The 22,060-nt window shown below is 44.0% G+C and overlaps 1 protein-coding gene across 1 annotated transcript in view; it reads right to left on the bottom strand.

The window, feature by feature from the left end:
* The window catches only part of LOC144817689 (long-chain-fatty-acid--CoA ligase ACSBG2-like), a 635,515-nt gene that overhangs the window by 174,289 nt on the left and 439,166 nt on the right, over nucleotides 1-22,060 (bottom strand). Inside the window, exon 8 of the mRNA XM_078674436.1 lies at nucleotides 17,882-18,063. Coding sequence (XP_078530562.1) covers nucleotides 17,882-18,063 — 182 coding nt within the window. The remainder of the gene's footprint in view (nucleotides 1-17,881; nucleotides 18,064-22,060) is intronic.

Consider the following 22,060-nt stretch of genomic DNA (forward strand, 5'->3'; position numbering starts at 1 on the left):
TACACGCCTTGCTTGATTGTGGAGCCACAGGGAATTTCATAGATCAAACATATGCTCATGAGTTGGGTATACTTTGTATTCGAAAACTAAAACCGGAACCTGTTAAAGCAGTTGATGGAACGGCACTGACATCTGGACCCGTGTGCTATCATACGTACCCTCTCATGATGAAAATGGGAACAACGCATATTGAAAAGATTCAATTCGATCTTATTGATGCGCCAAATTTTAAGTTGATATTGGGAATGCCCTGGCTTACCACGCATGATCCTCACGTCCAGTGGGCCGCTAGAACGATCAATATGAACTCAGTATTTTGTGCTGAGCACTGTACAAGAGCACATTACGCATCAGACATCTTTAAGGAGGATAACCCGGCTGTGTTATTGGCTTCTGGGTGTAGTGTCCAGTCCGTATGTCTTGTATCTACTTTACCTGAAGAATACGTGGACTACCAGGATGTGTTCTGCGAGAAGGAAGCAAGTAGACTACCTCCCCATAGGGAGTATGATTGTGTAATTGAGTTGGAACCCGGCGCAAGTATACCGTGCAGTAGGATATATGCACTCACGGAGCCCGAAAATACTTATTTGCAATCTTATCTAAAGAAAATGTTGGCTGCTGGTTTTATTCGCCCATCTACCTCACCTGCCTCTTCGCCGCTTTTTTTTATTTCGAAAAAGGAAGGCGGTTTGCGGGCATGTATTGATTATAGGGCAATTAACAGGATCACAAAAAAGAATAGGTATCCCTTGCCTTTGATACCGGTGCTTATGGACCAGCTGAAGGGAGCCACGGTGTTCACGAAACTGGATCTTCGGGGTGCATACCACTTGGTGAGAGTGAAGCGGGGCGACGAGTGGAAGACTGCATTCCGAACAAAATACGGCCTATATGAATATTGTGTGATGCCCTTCGGCCTCTGCAATGCCCCTGCCGCCTTCCAGTTTTTTATGGATGAGGTTTTAAGAGGTTTGTTGGACGTATCATGTATGGTCTATATCGATGATATTTTAATATATTCCAAGACGATTGACCAACATGTCCAGCATGTGGAGGCAGTGTTGCAAAGATTGCAATCAAATACATTATTCGTGAAATTGGAGAAATGTTTGTTCCATGCGACAGAGGTGGAGTTTTTGGGTTATGTGATCGGCCCAGGGGGGATATTCATGGACAAAAAGAAGACTGATGCAATTATTCATTGGGAGTCTCCTACCAGTGTGAAGAGTTTGCAGAGCTTTCTGGGCTTCTCTAATTTTTACAGAAGATTTATACAGGGTTTTTCTTCCATCATTCAACCAATGACATTGTTGTTGCGAAAAGGAGTCACTTTCTGCTGGACTGAGGCCGCGGAAGTAGCCTTTCAGACATTGAAGAGGTGCTTTACGAGTGCTCCTGTTTTACGACATCCAGACCCTGATCTCCCATTCATGTTGGAAACGGACGCATCCTACTATGCGTTAGGGGGCGTTCTGTCTCAGAGACATCCTGAATCCGGGCAGATCCATCCTGTTGCTTTCTTTTCCAAAAAGCTGACTCCGTCTGAAATAAATTACAGCATCACGGATAAAGAGCTGCTGGCCATCAAAAGAGCCTGTGAAGAGTGGAGACATCACTTAATGGGGGCCAGGCATACGGTGGAAATATTTACGGATCATCGTAATCTTCTCTTTCTAAAAAGTGCCAAGGCGTTGACACCTCGCCAACTCAGATGGTCTTTATTTTTTGCGGATTTCGATTTTATTATCAAGTATCGTCCAGGTCCTCAGAATGGTAAGGCTGATGCTTTGTCAAGACCAGCAAATCCTGCAGTTGGTTGTTGTCCGGATGAAAAGGTGGAACCGCCACCCATTCTTCGCAATGCCCTGTATCAGGAGGGGTTGACAGCGGTTATTACATCTGTGAGTTTTCTGGATGACGTGAGGAGCCAATGTGATATACCAGATACACAGGCTTGGGTGGATGTAGATCCGGTGCATCGAGGTATGAAGGATGGACTGCTGCTGCAAGATAATAAACTGTATGTTCCTGAGGGACCTTTGCGGTTACAAGCTTTGCAATGGATTCATGATTCTTCCTTAGGGGGGCATTTAGGACAACAGAAAACTTTATTGAACATGTCTCGCTCTTTTTGGTGGAACTCGATCAGAAAAGACACTTTGGAGTATGTTTCTAAATGCGCTATCTGTGCCCAAGCTAAGTCAAGTCATCAGTCTCCAAGTGGTCTGTTGCGTCCAATACCAGTACCTCCTTCTCCGTGGCATACGGTTTCTATGGATTTCATTGTTGAAATGCCCTCTTCCCATGGAAACACTGCTATTTTGGTCATTGTCGATCACTTGTCCAAAATGGGACATTTTGTTGCCTTGCCTTCATTGCCTACATCCGGGGAATTGGCCATGTCATTTCTGCAACATGTCGTGAGACTACACGGTCTTCCATCTGTTTTGATAACTGATCGGGGAACGCAATTTACATCACGTTTTTGGAAGGAGTTGTGTACCAGTATGAACATTGATGCCCGTCTGTCTTCGAGTTACCATCCTCAGACAGATGGTAAGACGGAGAGGTTAAATCAAACCCTTGAACAATATCTTAGGTGTTTCTCTCTCCAACATTGTTCTGAATGGAGTACCCTTCTATGGACTGCCGAATTCGCCTATAATAATGCCGCACACTCTTCATTGGGGTGCTCACCTTTCTTTTGTTTGTTGGGTTTTCATCCCAATATGTTGCCTTTTGCCCATCCTGTCACTTCCTCACATCCTTCTATCCAGAGTCATCATGCCAATTTAAGAACAGTGTTGAAGGAGGCTAAGACACATTTGGGGGAAGCAAGGGAGAGGGACAAGCGTTATGCTGACGCAAAGAGACGAGAGGAGCCTTCCTATCAAAATGGGGATTTGGTGTGGTTGAGCACGAGGCATTTGAAGTTTAAGGGGAATACCCGATTGCAGCCGAAGTTTGTGGGTCCGTATGTTGTTCATAGTGTGATCAATCCTGTGGCTGTTAGGCTTGTCCTTCCTCCCAAGTGGCACATACATCCGGTATTCCATGTTTCCCTATTGAAGCCATGTGCTCCTGGTGTTCGCCTGCCCGTGAAACCTTGTCCTTTGGATGTGGAGGGTGATTTGGAGTATGAAGTGAGGGCGATTCTCGATTCAAAGAGAGTTCGGGGCCGAGTGATGTATTTGATTGATTGGAAGGGGTATGGGCCTGAAGATCGCTCTTGGGTACCCCGGTCTAATTTGCATTGTCCTGCCCTTTTGCGGCGTTTCCATGTACGCTTTCCTGGAAAGCCTGGTGGACCGCCGGGACGTCGGTCATTGTGAGGGGGTTCTGTCATGATTTGGTATGGCTGGAGAATTGGGACTACTATTCCCAGAATGCCTGGTGCTAGGTGTGTCCCTTTTCTGTTTTCTTCTTTTTGCTTTTAGCCCTTCCTTTTCCTGTGTTCAGGTGCTTGTCACCTGTTTTCGTAGTGAGAGTCTCGGTCCGGAGGAAGAACATTCGTTTTTGTAAAGTTGAGAGAACAGAAACGCGGTTTCTCTCTTTTGAGTGGCAGCGCATGACGCGCTGGATCTTTGCCACGAAGAATCCGCTGTTTCCCTTGCTAGAGCGGCAGCGCTAGATGCGTTGGAACTGAAGACGCCAAGATTGACTTCGCGTGTGCGAGCGCGGTCGGGTAAAGGCATTGCGCTTTTCATAAAGCGTGAAAGGAACGCTTGAACTTGTGGAAATACTGTCGCGTGGACTTGTTTAAGTCGTGCAGAAATTCCCAAGACTTTGTAGTTAGTTATAGCGCATGCCGCGCTGGATTAGTTAGGTTCATCTCGTGAGGATAACGAGTGTGTGGCGGTTACGTTGGAGACTGCATCAGCGGACCTAACAATACTAGAGACTCTCACTGGTTAAGATAAGTAGAGTGCGCTGAATGTGCTTAGAGTATACGCTCTCTGTTTCAAAGAGAGTGGTATACGCTGTCATGATTGCTTTTTCTTTTCTTTACTTTATTTTTCCATTTTTGTGCCATTTTGAGTACAGCCATTTGCAGCAGTGATTATTGTAAGTGTAGTTCTCTTTCACACACTGCATTACAATGACTTGTTACCTGTTGGGTGGTGTGTGGTGACGTGTGCTTTGTTTCAATGCAGGGTCTCTGATCAGGAAGAGAAAACGCGACCATCTGGGTCTATCAAGACTTGCTGATTTGCACTGCTGCATCGTTATATTTTATTTATCCACTTTTCCCCTTCCCCTTGTGTGATGCCCGTGGTGGAGTTGTGATACATCACTCCTGCGGTGTATTGCACATAGGGGTGGTCGGAATTAAGCATCACCATCGCTCCCGCTGTATCCTGCTATGAAAGGTTAGTTCACTCGTGTTTCAATTCATGACAACATCTTGCGATTCTAGGAAAATCACTTAATCTCCCTGTGTCTAACAAAAATGAATATGTCCGTCTGTAACAAAACAGGTGCTAGTGTAAAGCGCTCTGATACCTGATCGAATTTGTGCAATACAAAACTCCACAAAAATTGACTGAATTAGGCAAATGTCTCAACAGCCATAGAGTGATCAAACACAGCAGATCGCCAAATTAATTATCTATTTTTATAATGGTCTGGCTGTTGCCCTCTCCAACTGTACCAACCTTAGTAGATCATCAATTCAAATACCATCTAATAACCCCTAATGAAAGACCTTTTTGAATGCCTAGGTATTGATAGCATATCACCTTTAGGTCTTTGGACAACATACAGTGACATGACAGATGTAGATGTCAGACAATTAGACGAGTCCTTCAAAGAACTGATTTGAAATATTTCTAAAACTGAGTGTTTGTGCCACATTGACATTTATATCAGAGGGTTGCAGTAGTGTAGTGGCTTCGTGAACACCATAACAAATAGTGACAATAACAACTATTACCTCCATAACCAAACTATGACTACACTTCCTCAGGATTGGAAACAAAAAAATTAGTGGACAGTATAGACATCGCTATCGATACCTATCTGAAGGATGCACAGACAGAGGAAGAATTATCGAATAGTATAGACATGTATATGGATAACTATCTTAAAGTTGAAATTTTCACAAAACCTTGTGTAGTTGTACAACTACTGGTGAGGTACCCTCTAACGACCCTCAAAAGAACTAACTTAGCCCTGCTATGAGTTTAGAGTCCCACCGCTTTAAGAAATAGATATGCTGCTTCACAAGGCCTGTCTGCCTGCAACTGACTGGATTCTCAGATTATCTTAACTAGTGAGGATGGTGTTTTAGAGTTACAGAAGGGGTCTTCCTCGCACACCACTCCCTCTATTATTCCTGTAGAGACATTAGCCAGACTCCAAGTCAGCCTAAATTTGTCCCATAGTCTGTTACCTCGAGGGAATCTTTTTGGTTCTACAGTGGCTGTCTTGGAACATTACTGGTTACAACCAAAAACGGTCTAATAATGAATGGCTTTCTCTGTTGACATCTACTGATATAGTGTGCCTTCAAGAGACCTGGAAAATAGATCCAGTATACTTGAATGGGTACCGTTCTTTCCATTCTCCTGCTGTACTGTCACCTGCTGGTGGGGCTAAGGGTGGTTTGCTTACATTACTCTCTAATGCTTTTCCTTTTAAAGTGAAGTAATTCTTGCATAGGTCACCTTATTATCATATCATTTTAATTGAATATTGTTTTGATTATTGTTGGCTTCTTATTAACTTTTACAACAATAACTTTATAAGTAACCAAGCAGCGGTGTTAGTCCCTCTGGAAAGACATGTATTGACTTACAAGATAAATGTACCAAACCCTGCGATATAATCTGGCTTGGGGAATTCAATATTCATCCATGTGATAAGTTAAATGAGCTAGCTTGTGGAATACAGGATGATGATGGGTGTGTGTCCCCCACTTTTGTCATACGGAATATGGTGACACCCTAAACAGATTACTAAAGATAAATAATCTTGTATTTTTAAATGTTTCTGATGATTTAACTGGTCAGTTAGAATGTACCTTTCTAAATAATTTTTTCTCTTCTACCCGTGATTATATTTTGGTCTCTGATTCAATAATAGGCCTGTTTTCTCATTTTAATACTGTTTTTTTATCCATTCAGTGACCACGTTGCAGTAACCTTTTTCATTCAAACTGCAATAAAAAATGACTGTGCCTTTAAACTCCCTATAAACCCTGTAATTGCTAAAGAAAATGGCATTGTTTTAAAGTGGGAAAAAGAGGACACTGGGAGATTTCTGGCCAATTTAGTGTCCAAACGATATAGGGAGATAATGCTCTGCTTCGATTCAGACCTATATGACAGCATGCTTTTGGATTTTGAGTTAATTTTATCTGACGTTAAAAATAATTTAACCTGTGTTATCCGGAATGGCCGGCGTAAAAATATAGTTGGTTTGATGATAACTGTGACAAAACACTAAAGAGTCCGCATATAGCTTTGATGTCCAAACCTCACAATCCACTATTTGTCAAATGTTTGCGCCAACCCTTTAAAAATGTAAGGACGACTAGATTGAAGTCCTTAAAGGAAGAATGGTGGGAAAACTTGCAGAAGGCTGCTATACTAAAAAGCTCGCAAGCATTCTGGTCTCTGATTAATGCTCAGTTCCTAAAAGATGAGCAGGCTAGGACCACAGATACCAATGTTAACCAGGAGGAATGGGTGACTCATTTTGAAGGTCTTTTTGGAGCGGACGATATGACAATCGGGCAATCTTTCCCCAAATTTTAGAGAATGACGAGGCTGCTGCAAGTTTTACACTTGCTGAAACAAAGCTTGCTTTAAACCAATGCAAAGGCTCTGGGACCAGACGGAGTCCCCATTGATTTGTTCCTAGATAACTAGGATCTATGGGCCCCACTTTTAACAAACATTTTTAATAAAATTGCCCAAACAAGTGCACCGCCATCATGGAAAACAACCGTAATCGTCCCCATATATGAAAAAAGGGGATAGGTCGATTCCGAAAAATTACAGACCTATCTCTTTAATAGACTCTACTGCAAAATTAATGGGTCGACTGATTTTAAACAGACTAGAGGATTGGGCACTAGAAAAGAATATTATCATCCCATGTCAGTTTGGCTTTAGAAAAGAGAAAGGCACTGTGGATAAGTGTCTGAACCTGAGCCTAATTATAGTGAAATACACAGCTGCAAAAAAGGTCATCTCCATTTAGCCTTCATGGATCTGTCTGCAGCCTTTGACCTCGTGGCACAGGCTAGGCTTTGGCAACCATGGAGGCAATGGGAATTGACCTGAATATTATTAATATCATCCGCGACCTGTATTCAGGTGCTTCAGCCTGTGTTCGCTGTGGGAGGGATGGTGAGTGCACCAGGTCTTTTAAAATTGCAAGAGGTGTGAGGCAGGGGTGCGTTCTTGCCCCCTTCTTATTCGCACTCTACACCAATGGTGTAGAATCTGCACTGTTGTGTTCAACTCCGGATGTCCCTTATATTAATTTAGCACAGTTCCCAATTTTAATGTATGCAGACGACGCAGTGCTTTTAGCTCGTACTAGTAACGCACTGCGTCGTCTAGTCCTGGAATACACACAGTTCATGAGCCATCTAGGCATGAAAGTTAATTATTCAAAGTCTTTTATTTTAGTAGCAGGCACAAAACAATTAAATCATCCGCAAATTACTACTAAAGGGGGAAAATTGAGGGTTGTTGATACTTTTAACTATCTAGGAATTATGTTTGATTCCCAAACCATCTGGCAAAAGATGATTGGTAATAGAGAGACTCATATGGAAAAAAATATTGGGGCCCTAACTAAATTCATTATAAAAACTGGCTTAAAACCAATAGACTTAATAAAATCAGTGTATCAAGCTAAAACTGTAACTGCCGCCACTTATGGGCAGCTGTTTGGGGAATGAGAGATTGAACGAAACTGCAGATTATTGAAGATAACTTTTTTGAAAGGGTCCTTTCACTACCAAAGTCATTTGCCAACTATAAGTGCCACATGGAACTAAGGGCACCTTATATCACCCATAAAATGGGAATGCCCCGATCCTAATGTGGCACTCAATATGCCGAAAGGAGACCCTTGACTCAAGAGACATTATAAAGGATGTTTCGAAATTAGATTGGGTAGGTAACATTACCTGGTTAACTTATGTTGAATCGACATTGAAGGTAGTTGGGCTACATCACCTTTTGTTTGGATTCTACTATATGTTGTTCCATATCTAAAACTGACTTAAAAGCACAATTATTATCTAATCGACAGATAAGAAGGGAGACCAAAAATATTAATTTGTCAAAAGTTAAAACTTACCTGGCCTCCCGTAGTAATAATCTAATGGATTAAACAATAACATATCTATCTTTAACTAATCTGCAACATAGGTCTATCCTGGTGAGGTTTTATTTGAATTATATTCCACTTATGTTAGGTTTCCCCCATAATGTCTATGTTGCTTCTGACCTTCCATTCTATACCTGTGATGAGCGATCTGTACAGGATGATATACACTTTTTGTTCTTTTGCTAATTTTATTGTGATGAATGAAAATGATTTATTATCCCCCAGTATGCGTAAAATGAACTTTACACAGTGTAGTATTACTATTATTTGCAGTTACTATCTGACCCAACATGTGTTGGCCTCTTGTAAAAAGTCTTTTTGTATCTAAAAGTTCATACTGCCATAACAATCAATGAAAAATGGTCTGTTATTGGACTCTGAATTGAGATCTTGGTCAATTGTTTAACAAAATTTGTAGATGAGATCCAGGTCATTGTGTGGTGCACTAGAAAGGAATGAAGAAAAGGAATAAACAAAGTGGTCCTTAAGGAATGTTACACAAAAATTAGGAGGGGAACCCAACTAGGTGAACTTTAAGGACAGTGAAACAAAACATGGATGGGACTGCAATTGAAATCTTATAGATTATCCCTTGTGTTATAGAAATTATTACCCGTGAGGTTTAAGAAGACTAATATTTATTAAATACTCCTTTTAGATAGGATATAAGTCTAACTAAAATAAAATTGTTGCTATACAAATTGTGAGATTATGTAGTAATGTGCTTTATGAGAAATTGTCACCTTACTTTTGGTATTTAGTGCTACGTGAGCCAGGTAGGTTACATGGCTCAGTTGGTTTGAACAAGCGTAGAGCCATAAGATCAGAGTAACCAAACCTGTTTTGTTGTACAGATTTGATTTCGGGAGAGACAGAGAATGAGTAGAAAGATATCAGTAGGAAAAAAAATCATACATGAATAAAAGGAGAGGGAAACCACAGGTTGTGATTTCAAAATAGGAGAATGGATCAAAATTAAGTTGTTCTTTGTGGTGGGAAAGGCAGTGGTCTGATCCTGTCAAGGTCCTTGAAGTTTTCAATAAGACAGTGAGACTTGGAGATAGCAGAATTTAGAACCTGAGTAGGGTATCTGTACCTGGTAAGACGATTCAGAAGAATGGTGGACTGGTTGTGAGAAGTAATATGTTTCAACATTTTTCTTGATATTCCTTCAGGTAATATTGGGAGTGCAGAATTGCATTTCTGTGAGGAGCCTGTTTCTGGGAGTTTTGCTAATCTTCCTATCACTGGCCATGATATGATTCCAGTGTCCTTTTTTCATGTGGAGTGGCAAAGTTTCTAGGCCAAGCCTGGTAAATCAGGATTAGAGCCCTACGAGGTATGATTTTAATGTAGATATTTATAACTCATTACTTGCGACTAAAACCATATACCATCCTGGAATGCTTTTCAACCTCTAAACACTGTTAACTATATAGCACTTGTACTTTATACATTGTTTACTGTGATGGATTACGCCCCTTTATGTATATAGTGTCCAAGACTTAAGCTTTTTATGAAATTTGTTTTATGTTTTTAAATCATATATGCTGATATCAATTTTATGTCAAGATTTTCTAACGACCTTCTGCACTGTACTGCAAGATTTTATCCTAAAATTTAGCAAATATTGTTTTATTGTATAGATGTATTATGAGCTTTTATGATACATGCTGTTGAATAAAGCTATTTGAACTGAACTGAACTGAACTGATATGTTTAGGCGCAGTGCCCATATAAGTCATTCCATGGAAAAGGCCAAGGAAATTTGTTATTATTTGAAGCATTGTTTGTGTTCAATCTTATATGGGAAATAACAATAAGTTGTTAGTTTTATATATATTTTTGTTAATTAAGGTGGGAGTTTGTATACTCATTAAAGCTATGGAGTCTGTGTTCTTGCATGTATTCTTTATTCTGTTCTAAAATGTACAATGGAGTTATAAGTCACACCTGCAAGCTGTGTATTCCTCGGTTTGCTCCATTGTAACATTAAACTTCAGGAACCTGCCTACCTCAGTCGATTGATCTTCCGACAAATCACACATCCCAGAAGACTCACCACTACCGTAGCAATGATATGCCAGTGTCAACAAGGGACAAAACTACATTTGCATAGGACACACCCCTTTGTGAATTTATCACAGAGTGTAGCAGAGCTGTGATCATTATGTTTTTTATTATAGATGCTATGCTATTACCAAGAAGCAAGTGTAGTTACTGCGCAGAAGCAGCACCAAAGGTTATAGTTTTCACATCTTTTATTTTTAGGTTTAGAACAACTACAGAACAAGCCTTAACCCCTTGACCGCTGCTCAAATTCACTGCGGTGTTGGGGAACTAATGAGTGGGCGTGTTTTAGACGGTCCCTGGCCATCCTCCGCACACGCTCACTGTGACGTCGGACCACCAGGGCAACAGTAGCAGCCCACTTCCAAAGAAAGGTTGTGCTGTGGCTGATGTTGACACAAGACTAGTGGAAAGGGGGGTCCACTCGTCACTCCGAACGTATGGCTGGGTGCCCCGCAATTGATCCGGGCGTATGCAGTGTGAGGTATGCATCGTTCCATGACGCAGTGGCCATGTTGAATGACCTGGGTCCGGGGGCACTGTTAGCAAAATCAGACATTGAATCTGCATATAGGCTACTGCCGGTTCATCCCGAGGATCAGCATTTGTTGGGATTTTCCTTCCAGGGAAGATATTACATGGACATGTGCATGCCAATGGGTTGTTCGATTTCCTGTGCATATTTTGAAATGTTTTGGAATGGGCTTTCTCAAGGGCCTCAGGGCATCAACATGTAATGCATTATCTGGATGATTTCCTGTTCCTCGGCCCAGCTGTCTCTCGGGACTGCGCAGTGGCATTGCAGGAATTTTGCATGCTCATTCGGGGTTTCGGAGTGCCGTTGGCACCAGGTAAGACGGTGGGGCCGACTACCTCCCTGGAGTTTCTGGGCATCGAACTAGACTCTGTGGAAGGCTGTTTCCGGTTGCTGTTGGAAAAGGTCGCCAAATTCAGGGCCTCCTTGCAGCAATGTCTGTAAGGTGACTCTACACCAGTTGCAACAAATGGTCAGACAGCTGAATTTTGCGCTGCGGGTGATGCCGATGGCTCGCCCTTTCTCGCGGTCCATTGCACAGGCCATGGTGGGCCTCAAAGAAGGCCATCATCGCACGAGGCTGTCGGCCGAGGTTCGCCAGGACATACTCATTTGGCTGGCATTCCTGGCGGACTTCAATGGCCGGGTAGTCTGGACCAAGGCACCGGCCTCATCAGCAGAGCTGGGTCTTTGGACAGACTCGGCGGGCAGCGTAAGTTTTGGCGCCATCTTAGGAAATCGCTGGTCGGCCCAGATGTGGCCAGCATGGTGGGCGTCAAGTGGCCTGACGAGTAACATTGGTTTCCTGGAGTTGTTCCCGATCTGGGTAGCATTACTGGCATGGCCGGAAGAACTCAGGAATAACTTGGTGATATTCTGGTCGGATAACATGACTGTGGTTGAATGCATTAATCAACAGGCAGCACGCTGCAAATGGATATTGCGATTGCTGAAAGAAATTGTGTTACAGTGCTTAAAGCTGAACGTGCAATTCAGGGCAAAACATGTGCCAGGTATACTGAATAATGCGGCGGATGCACTCTCTCGTTTCAAAATGCAGGCATTCAGGGAGTGTTAACCGGCAGCGGAGCTAGCGGCAGTGCCACTTCCCGATGCATTGTGGCAAATCGGCACGCAGGATTACAAGACCTCGTGGCAGCCAGTCTAGGGCTCAGGACAAAGAAAGCTTATGAAGGGGCGTTCCGTGCATACTGCGCCTTTTTGGGTCCCGCGTGGGAGCAGAAATGGGGTCAGGAGGGCGCCTTCGCCCAATTTTTAGTGGCTCTTCATGAGGAAGGCCGGTCAGCGGCAACCGCAAGTCGGTATAAGGCCGCCATATCGTTTATGGCCCAGCTCCGAGGGGTCGGGGACCCCACAGATTCCTTCATGGTCAGGAAGGCGCTGCGCGGCTGGCAGCGCTTAGAGGGGCGCAAGAGGGATACTAGGCATCTGATAGGGTTTGAAAGATTAACCATCCTGCTGGCTGCGTTAGAGGCGACGTGCTCCTCACCCAGTGAAGTTGTCCTATTCCGGGCTGCGTTTGCGCTAGCATTCTATGGTGCCATGCGAATAGGCGAACTAGTGGCTGCCAATAAGAAGGATACCGAGGGGGGTTTGCGGAGGGATGTGGTACTGGGTTTTTCAGAACCGGCACAGAACCGGCAACCCAGCGGTGCAGGGTACACCCAGAGACCACGAGTCCTTCCTGATTCAGACCACAGAAACTCAGAGTCTTCTAGGTGAAGTCAAAGATCGGTTTATTGGCTGCAACCAAGGTAACAGGTGTCCTAGAAGTACAACACACGGGAAGTATGTTCTCAGGAGACTGCTTCAATTCTCGAAGTCAGGCTTCGCTTTTTATGCAAAATAATAAGCTTCAGGCAAACATTCCTAGATTTTCAGGATACTATTCACATATTTCTAACACAAATAAGTAAAAGAGTTATGATGACAAGCTCACATTTTCGGTTGTCCAATACATAATAAATTACTCGGCAAGGTCCGGCATTTCAATCAGATATCGGTGTTTCCCCAATAAAACGAGCGCGTCCCCATCATAAAAAAGTAGGAGAAAAGGAGCAAGGCCAGGTGTGGGCAAGATTCGGCAGGGTGTGTGTGTGATGAAAGGGTTTTATGGCCGGGTGCGCCTAGATGCTATCTTAACCGGCCACTGGGAGAGGAACTGACCAAACGGGTTGGCCTGGGGCGATGGTTTCAACCTGCCCAGGTCACGGAAAAGTCAATCAAGGAGTGCATGTCCTTTTGATATTGGATTAAGCCTATGTAAAGGGCAACATACAAAATGGCTGCCATATACAAAATGGAAGCCGTGGGTTCAGGGTACAAATGACGATCTCGAGGTGAAATCATCATTCGAATGCGACGAAAATGCTTGTACATAATGTACTCGCCATTCTCGGTCTTTTGATACTAAATTCGTCATGATACGACGAAGTTTTATTCTCGAGTCTAGAACGGTTACACGAGTTTGGATTTTCAGTACTACAGGGACCATGTGCAGGTGGGGAGGGTTTCCCTACTCATCATGATTGCCAGGTCCAAGACCGACCAAGAGGCCCAAGGGAGTAGCATAGTGTTGCAGCGCGCTCCTGGTAGTCCTTGCTGTCCGGTGGCGCACGTAGAGGCTTACCTACAGCAAAGGGTGGCGACATGGGGTGGGGCCTTGCTGCGGCATATGGATGACACCCCACTGTCAAGATTTCAGTTCCAAAAAGTGCTAGCAATAACAATTGCGGAAGCTGGCTTGAACCCGAGGGATTTTGGGACTCATTCATTCAGAATTAGGGCCGCTACAGAAGCAACGGCCGGAGGTCTGCAGGCAGACAGGGTTAAACAGTTGGGGCGATGGTCTTCGGACTGTTTTAAACGGTACGTGCGGTTGCATATGTTGTGATTCATTAAGGATGTGCACTCACGTTGTTTCTCTTCTGTTTGGATTACAGTTTCACGGGCCTGTGACGCAGGGCGGGAACTGGGACCGGCCCAGTATCAGCTATCCACCACGTCTGGAGAAAGGAATGGACGACGGGTGGTCTGGGTCGTGGGCCACTCATACGTGAGACGGGCCGCGGACGTATTCAGAGCAGGTGATGCGATTCACACATCTGGGGAATACGGTTTTCAGGTGTCCGTCTATGGACGGGGCAGTTTGGGCATTGCCCAGCTACAAGGTTTTGTTAAAGAATTGTTAGGGTGGCCCAGGTCACCGCCATCAGTAGTCATAGTGCACATTTGGGGCAATGACTTGGTGAGATTGGGCAGACGGGCCTTAATCGAGCAGATACTGACAACTGTTAGTTGGTTGGCAAAGACCCTGCCAGAGTGCACACTAGCTTGGTCGCACATGGTGCCGAGGAAGGTATGGAGGGGGGGGCGATCCACAACAGCGTTGAACCATTCAGTAAAGAGGGTCAACAATAAGATGGAGAAGTTGTTTCGCTCGGCCCACCTGCATAGTATACCTCACGGGTGCATCTGGGGGGATCACTGTTATTCTCATGATGGCGTACACCTGTCCAAAGCGGGGAATGACATATTGATAGGGGATCTTCTAGCCTAGCTAGTGGGATTGAGGAGATATGACCTATAGAAGTTGTGGGGGGGCCAGATCGTCGGTCGACGATCTGGCCTGTGGCGGTAAGGTCATGATCGGTGAGCAATTTTCAAGGTCCCTAGTGGGGGCGCTACCCAGTACAGACGGGAGCGCCCGGGGGGAGGCGGCCATTGGCCCCTCCCATGGGGGGCAGCACCCAATACAGATGGGATCGCCCAGGGGGAGACGGCCATAGGCCCCTCCCAAGGGGAGACGGCTATAAGCCCCTCCCAGGAATTTCCCGGGGGCCCGGATAGCCGCTGCGGCGGAAGAGAGTGCGGGGAAAGGAGGGGGGAGTCTACGCTGTCCTTCTTACGGTTACCCCGCACGGGATCTCGGGCAACCTTAAGATGGCGCCGAGTGGAAAAGGGGGCCCCCATGCAAGGGAAGTTACGGTTGGCTACGAGGGTACAGCCCTCAGCAGAGGCGCCACTACGAGAGGGCGGATTTGGTGATAGGGATCTGACACCGGTTAAGACCTTGCCGTTGGCCCTTACCGATAGGATGTACAAAATTCGTATGCAATGCACAATGCCATGATGTTAGACTCGGCTAGGAAATCTTTGTATTAGAGATTTGTTAAGGTTAGCCTCAATACCTGTCTTCATCAAGTCTAATGGAAATTGAATTTTGTACATGATAAATGAAACGTTTTATTTAAAGTTTTAAATTTTTTAAATATTTTAATAAATACGGCCGGGGAAGTCGTGAGGCTCCCCTGCTTTCCAAAAGCTCAAACTGTGTTTGTCTCCTACCATTGGGATTGATGGTGGAAGGGGTGGCGGGCATCCCAGACCATATGGAAAGGGGGGACCACTCGGTCACTCCGAACGTATGGCTGGGTGCCCCGCCCGCCCGGGAAACCTGTTGCAGGCGGGGGGCGTGCCCCGGCTGGTATATCCATAGTGATGTAGCTGGAGCATGCCCCCGCCGCATGGGGGTTGTCCTAAAACTCCCCCGCCCGGAAGTCTGTGCACTTCGGGCGGGAGGGGGATGCCGCCCCGCCTACCTAGAACAGGTTAAAAGGCGCGGGACCCAAGCAGGCGTCCTCTTGTTCCCGCGCTCTGAAGGCCGCACCACTCGCCGCTCGTGAGCCCTCAAAGGAACAAGCAGCAATTTTTTGACCCACCCACCAGCCCCTGAGGCAGAAGTTGGGGAAGAAACAAAGAAATGATCAACATGGAGTAGGGCACAGAATGTCGTGTCCAGATTGAATCCGAATTTGTTGACGCAAAGGACGACTTGTTGATAGGCCTCTTTTTCCTTTGTAGATTTGTAGTAACTGTTTCAGGTGACCCCTTGTTTTCTTTTACAGTGTTGATAGGGGGACCCCTGCTCAACAGAGGCGGGGATAAGGGGAGAAATGCACCTAACTGTGTGTTGCTTTTTATTATGTATTTTCCCCAGTAAATATATCTTTTTTTAAAACTGTCGTATTTTTTAGTCTTCGGTCGGGCGGTAAGGTCATGATCGGTGAGCAATTTTCAAGGTCCCTAGTGGGGGCGCTACCCAGTACAGACGGGAGCGCCCGGGGGGAGGCGGCCATTGGCCCCTCCCATGGGGGGCAGCACCCAATACGGATGGGATCGCCCAGGGGGAGACGGCCATAGGCCCCTCCCAGGGGGAGACGGCTATAAGCCCCTCCCAGGAATTTCCCGGGGGCCCGGATAGCCGCGAAGAGAGGCTCCCCAGCCTTCCAAAAGCTCAAACTGTGTTTGTCTCCTACCATTGGGATTGATGGTGGAAGGGGTGGCGGGCATCCTAGACCATATATGGTGTGATGGATCCGGTCAAAAACAAATAAAAAAAACTATGTTTGAAAGAGCCGGAAATCCACTTCTGTTGCTGGTAGTGACAGAAATTACATGTATGAATAATTTTTTTAAGAGAGTGCCTAGAAGATGTATACTGTTGTAGTGAAATTAAAACAGTAGGGCGAACAATTAATGGTCTTTTTTGGCCTTGGCTAGACAGCGCATTCGCTGTCTCGTAAAGAGGTGTTGTGTGTAATCTGTGGGCTTCAGCCCACCCACAGGCTACCCATTTGCTTGCTTCATCGCCTGTCTCATATTTTTTGTCACCACTTCTCCAAGGCATGGATGGTCATGCTTCTTCTTGTGTTTAGCCCTCCGCCAGACCATGGACCAAGTATTTATAAACGTTCACTGCTCCCGGTTTTAGGACCATTGAGGACCTACTTTTTTCCCTGCACATGTGAAGGGACCCTGACGGTGCTGCGCTGCTGCAACACGAGCCAGTTTTTAATACACGTTCTTTAAGTCTGATTTACGACCAAAGAATGATCGCATCAACTACTTCCACTTCCACAATGGATTAGAAAACTAGACATTTTTATATGATATTTTTATGTGTGTGTAATAAAAAAGATTCCCTCCTAGTCTGTTAAAAGCTATTCTCTTTACCGTTCCTCTATAAGCACTGGGGGAGGATGTGGCAAAACTGCTTGATCGGCCTGGGAACCGGGTTCGAGTCTCGGGGGGCAGGCTTAACATCCTGTGATTCTGGGTAAACCCCGTCTTGTTTTATCATTGCAATGTTTGCTGCTTGCCCATACTTATTTTCAACCTACGCTTGCAGTGGAGAAGCTTGATTTCAAAATTGTGAAAGGCTTTCTTCGTTACCGTTCCCCTATGCTTCCTTTTATAAACACGGGGAGAGGATGTGACGTAACTACTTGAGCAGCCAACTTTGAAGCTGGGGGTCCGGGTTTGAGTCTTGGCATCGGCTCAGCATCCTGTGATTCTGGGCTAATCACTTTCTCCGTTTCTAAATGTGAATGAATGCAACTGGGGCTCATGCGTAGTGTTCCGATACCGGTGGGTCGACTTTGTGCTTTCTAAAACTGTAAAAAACATAAAATGTGGTTTCTTTCTGAATGCATTTTAAAATTCAGCACAATCGTTGTAGCGATTTTGTAATTACAACATTAATAAGCACCCGGTTCATTCATACGTTCACACCTACAGCCATTCTACATGTCTTCACTCTTAGACGTCATGCTTTATTACTTTGCTTTCAGCCTTGCTGAACAGCACACGAGCTGCTATTCACATGGCTAAAAGACATTAACATTGACCAAGCCAATAGCTCTTGGATTTCCAAGACCTACTGGCTATGCCAATGCTTGTTTGGTTTACCAGTGCTTTTGACTTTGCCACATGTATGTTCTGACTTATTAAGCTCCTCCAATGCCTGTCTATTTTTGAAGTAGTTCATATTTCAATGAATCGTCTCGCCACAGCCTCACTTAATAGATGAATTGTCAAATCTCTGTGCCTCAGGTCACATACCCATCTGTGTGGTTGAGTCTGGTTACCAGTCTAGGCTCCCTGGCTGAAATGCTGGTGAACCTCCGCATGGATGATGAATTGAATTCCATATCGACCAGCTCCGCTTGAATCTTTTCCCAAATTCGTGGCACTGCAAAAAATACAGTGGGTCGCACCTCCTTCAGCGTGTCAATCACAGAACCCTGTACGTGGCGAAAGTATAGAATGAAATGTCTAGAGTATAAAGATTTTTACTCTTTATTAAATAACTTCGCTTTCATAGGCGTACAATTTCTATCTGCCCTAGATTCATAGGTAAAGACGTTCTTATCTAATACTAGTTTGCTGACCCAGGATGAATGGGCTAGTATTGTGGCCAGTGATGTATAGCAATAAAAGCAAAAACTAAAGCACTGAAAATAAGTGAGCTAAGTAAAGATGGTAGTGCAGAACTCTATCTTCACCCACTTGTTCATGGTTTTTAGTTGATACCCATAAAGCATTACTTTTTCCAAAAGCACAGAAACATGTCCTAGAGTCAAGCAAGACTGGAAGTTAATTTTCAACACCGCTTCTGGAGAGGCCTGAAATGATTTACATATTATCCATTGCTTCACAGTTTTCAAACACATTCTCCTGTGGGCTGCTTTATCAGATATAGGTTTAAATCATGGTCTGTTAAATTCATTAGTGCTAAATATCTGAAAAATATGAATTAAAATTAAGAACCTGAGCGCTCAGTTTCTCAGAGGACCAACATCTCTGGTTCATTCCAGTAACCTCACATTTAAGTCCAGCAATGACCTTTTCTGTCTCCCTGAATAGGGAATAATACAGAGACCTAATGTGCCTGTTTTTCCCTTTCTGGGGATGTAACAGGCCCATGTAAAGCAGGTGGTAAATGTGTGCAGGGGCTTTTGTGAGGCCTGTGCTGTGGATCTCATGAACCAGAGAGCAGGTGAGGGCGCAGTATTAGTTGCTCTCCGAGTTGATGTCTTCAGGGCAGGTGGGAGACTGGGTGCAGTAGCTGTCTGCAGTCCCAGCTCCACTGTGAATCAAGGTCTGCTGTTTCTGGCCCTGGATTTATTCGGTTTGGAGTTTGCAGATCCCATCATTTCGGCCTAGTGACACAATGACACAAACATTTGCCCAAAGTGACAGTTACTGTTCCCTGAAATAGGGCTTTGAGGGGGGCACCCGAAGGTGTACTGAAAGCGCTGACCTTCTGTCAATTATGTGACTATGAAGACTGCACCCCCCACAATGTACCATAAATACCTTGGTATAGTATACTTCAGGTGGTGCGAATAGCACGAGGGAACTAATAGTGGTTGAGTATTATCTCTGCATGCACAGTGTCTATATCACTAACTATGATTATGTTTACCCTGAAAAAGACTCAAGACCTTTTTTAGGCTAGCATAGGGGTCAAAACATGTTGGTAACAAAATTATTTACCCTGGGTTATGTGATTCATTGGTTTTCACGGTATAACCCAACATTTGATTTTTTTTTTTACCATACCAGAGGTTCTCTTTATTAAAGTAGCTTTTGAGTACACCTCTAGGTATTTTTAACAATTTGTTTTCCTGCCGAATCCTCAGGACCACAGACTTTGCCTTGGCAACAGATTTCTAACAACTCCCAGAATGTGCAACAATTGACAAGGTAGCCCCTCCAAATAATTTAACACAAAAAGGTTTCTTTTTCCTGCAACTCTGTCAGTCATACATATTTGTTTCCATTTAATTCTCAATACTCAGAACACACTAAGACTATGTCCCTGATATTACCACAAACATTGGCAGCAGCAAGTACAAAATGCATGCAGTCTCCCTTACCTTGCAAAACATTTACATGCGGTATTTACTGCCACAATACGCAAATGTGTGTTGTAAGTTAATGGCACTGGGCAGATACATATAATGTGGAGCAGAGTCTCTATCCCCTGATGAAATAATCAGCAGTTCTGGACTTCACTTAGGCCACCCATTCTCTATTTTGGCATGAGGTCTAATGTGGGTATCTCACCAAGTCTGAGGGTCAAACATTACTGTTGAACCTTCCGCAATAGGGTTCAGCAAGCAGGACTGATTCGCTTAGGGTGAATATGATTACAACACCAGCCAACCATGACCACGTTTGGACAACCTTTCCTTGTCTGCAGTCCAGCTTTGCAATCTGGTCAACTTATTTACCAATTTATTCAAGGTTTACCCAGTGATTTTAGAGTTCCATAGGTCCCCCAGTTCCAGCATCCTGATACTCTAGGTTCACCATATTCTCATTAATGAAGATGTATGGTCAGAAAACTTAAAAAGTACACTGGGTGAACATATGGAGCACCAGATATTTTACCTAAGAGTTTTATGTAGAAGTATTGACATCATCGAATACAGGAGTTTGTTGTTAAAATTTAAGAACAGAGAAGCTTTAAGCAAACTGTATGTTTTAAAAAAACAGACCCGTCAGTTCCGTCAGTTTTGAGATAGAGAGATCAAGGAGATCTCAACCGTTTAGAACCTTTACTGGTGATACAATAGATGGGCATATGGAATCTAATTATTTAGGTCATTTCCTGGGGTTTGCTCTGGTAAGATTGGAAAATTCGAAGGGTTCCAGCATGAGATAAGTTTTAAGCAAAATGTATTAACTTGTGTACACAAAGCTAGGAACATCCCTATTAGGAATAAAGAAGAAATTTGAAAGAAACTGGATACATTGAAATCAAATGGGATTATTTAACCCACTGAGTCCTCAAATTGGGTTGCCCCCTTAGTAGTTGCCTTTATGGCCAATGGTAAGATGACGTTGAGTGTGAACCTAAGAGGTTAAAAGAAAATATTTTAGTGGATCTATTTCCATTAATACAAATTAATGAGATGGTAGCCTTAACCAAGGTGTTAAATAGATTTTTACCTCAGCCTATTATCAAGTAACTGTACATACTGTTGTAAATGAATCTAGGACCCTAGTGTAAATTTTCCCCATTCATGCCCTTTTATAGATACGGATTATCCTGTCCTTATATAGGCATAGGAATCATTACCATATTTAGACTGAGCCTATGCAGCCCAAATGAGGCAAGGCTACTTCCACTATGTTCCAAGAATCAGCAACAATTTCTTAGAGAAACCCGCCTTCATCAGCTAGGGACATCCCCTTGCCTGAATACTAATTTATCTAGGAAATCAGGGAGTTTTCGAAGAACTAAGTCTCCTATGACGTTATTAAGTCCAATCACACGTCAAACTCGGCACCTTCATAGTATAAATATGCCTAGATTTGCCCAGGCAGACACACGGTGGTTTAGAGCAGATCGACTATCTACTTGCCAGACGCCCTGCAGCAGCAAGTGCCGAAGAAAGCCGACCCTCCAGCTGATGCACTGAGAGACTCTGTCTTTTCTCCTGCCGAGACATCCAGCTCCAGTGTTTCCAGGCTACCCTTGCGGGTTGCTGGGAAATAGAGTCCTGAGAGAGAGATACAAGACCTCCTTCATTCTAAACCAAGGTACGGAGCTGATTAGACCCGTAGAGAATTATTGATTAGTTTCTTGGCAGAAAATACTAAGCTTAAACTACTCCTCACTTACTTCTTCCCTCGTGCTAGGATTAGGTGAGGTACACCGGGGTAGGCGTATTTTAGAAGCACCAGTTGAGTACTTTTAGCCATCATTTTAACACTGTATGTATTTTATCCATTTTAAAGCTCATGCTTTTACAGTACTACTTTATAATACTGTTCGTATTATATACTCTGTACTTTATAACCAGTATTACGATTGTAGCAGTACATTTCTTATGCTTGAGAAAGAAGACTGTTTATTAAATACCTTCTATTGAAAACACCCGTCTCTCTATTTTCTCAGCACCTCTAGTGGAACGAAGCATGCACAAATGACTGAGTAAAATAGCTATCTATTGTTTTCGCGACTCGAGAGATTGATTTCTTATTCTTGGGAAACAAAGTTGTCATGTTTATGCGGTTGTCAGTAACTAATCCCTTCTTGTGAATTCGAGAAAGTTTCTAGTGACCTCTGAGCTAGCTGGCACTCACAATTAAGTCTAATAGATTCGGTAGGGACCTATTCGACCTAAGTCCTACGTCTAATCTACAGGATTTATTATTCCAATGCGCAGAGCCTATTGGGAATATAGGAACTATACTACATGGTGCCCAGCGTTTGGTAAGGCGATA

Source organism: Lissotriton helveticus, chromosome 2_1, assembly GCF_964261635.1.
Source record: "Lissotriton helveticus chromosome 2_1, aLisHel1.1, whole genome shotgun sequence".
NCBI classification, from domain to species: Eukaryota; Metazoa; Chordata; class Amphibia; order Caudata; family Salamandridae; genus Lissotriton; species Lissotriton helveticus.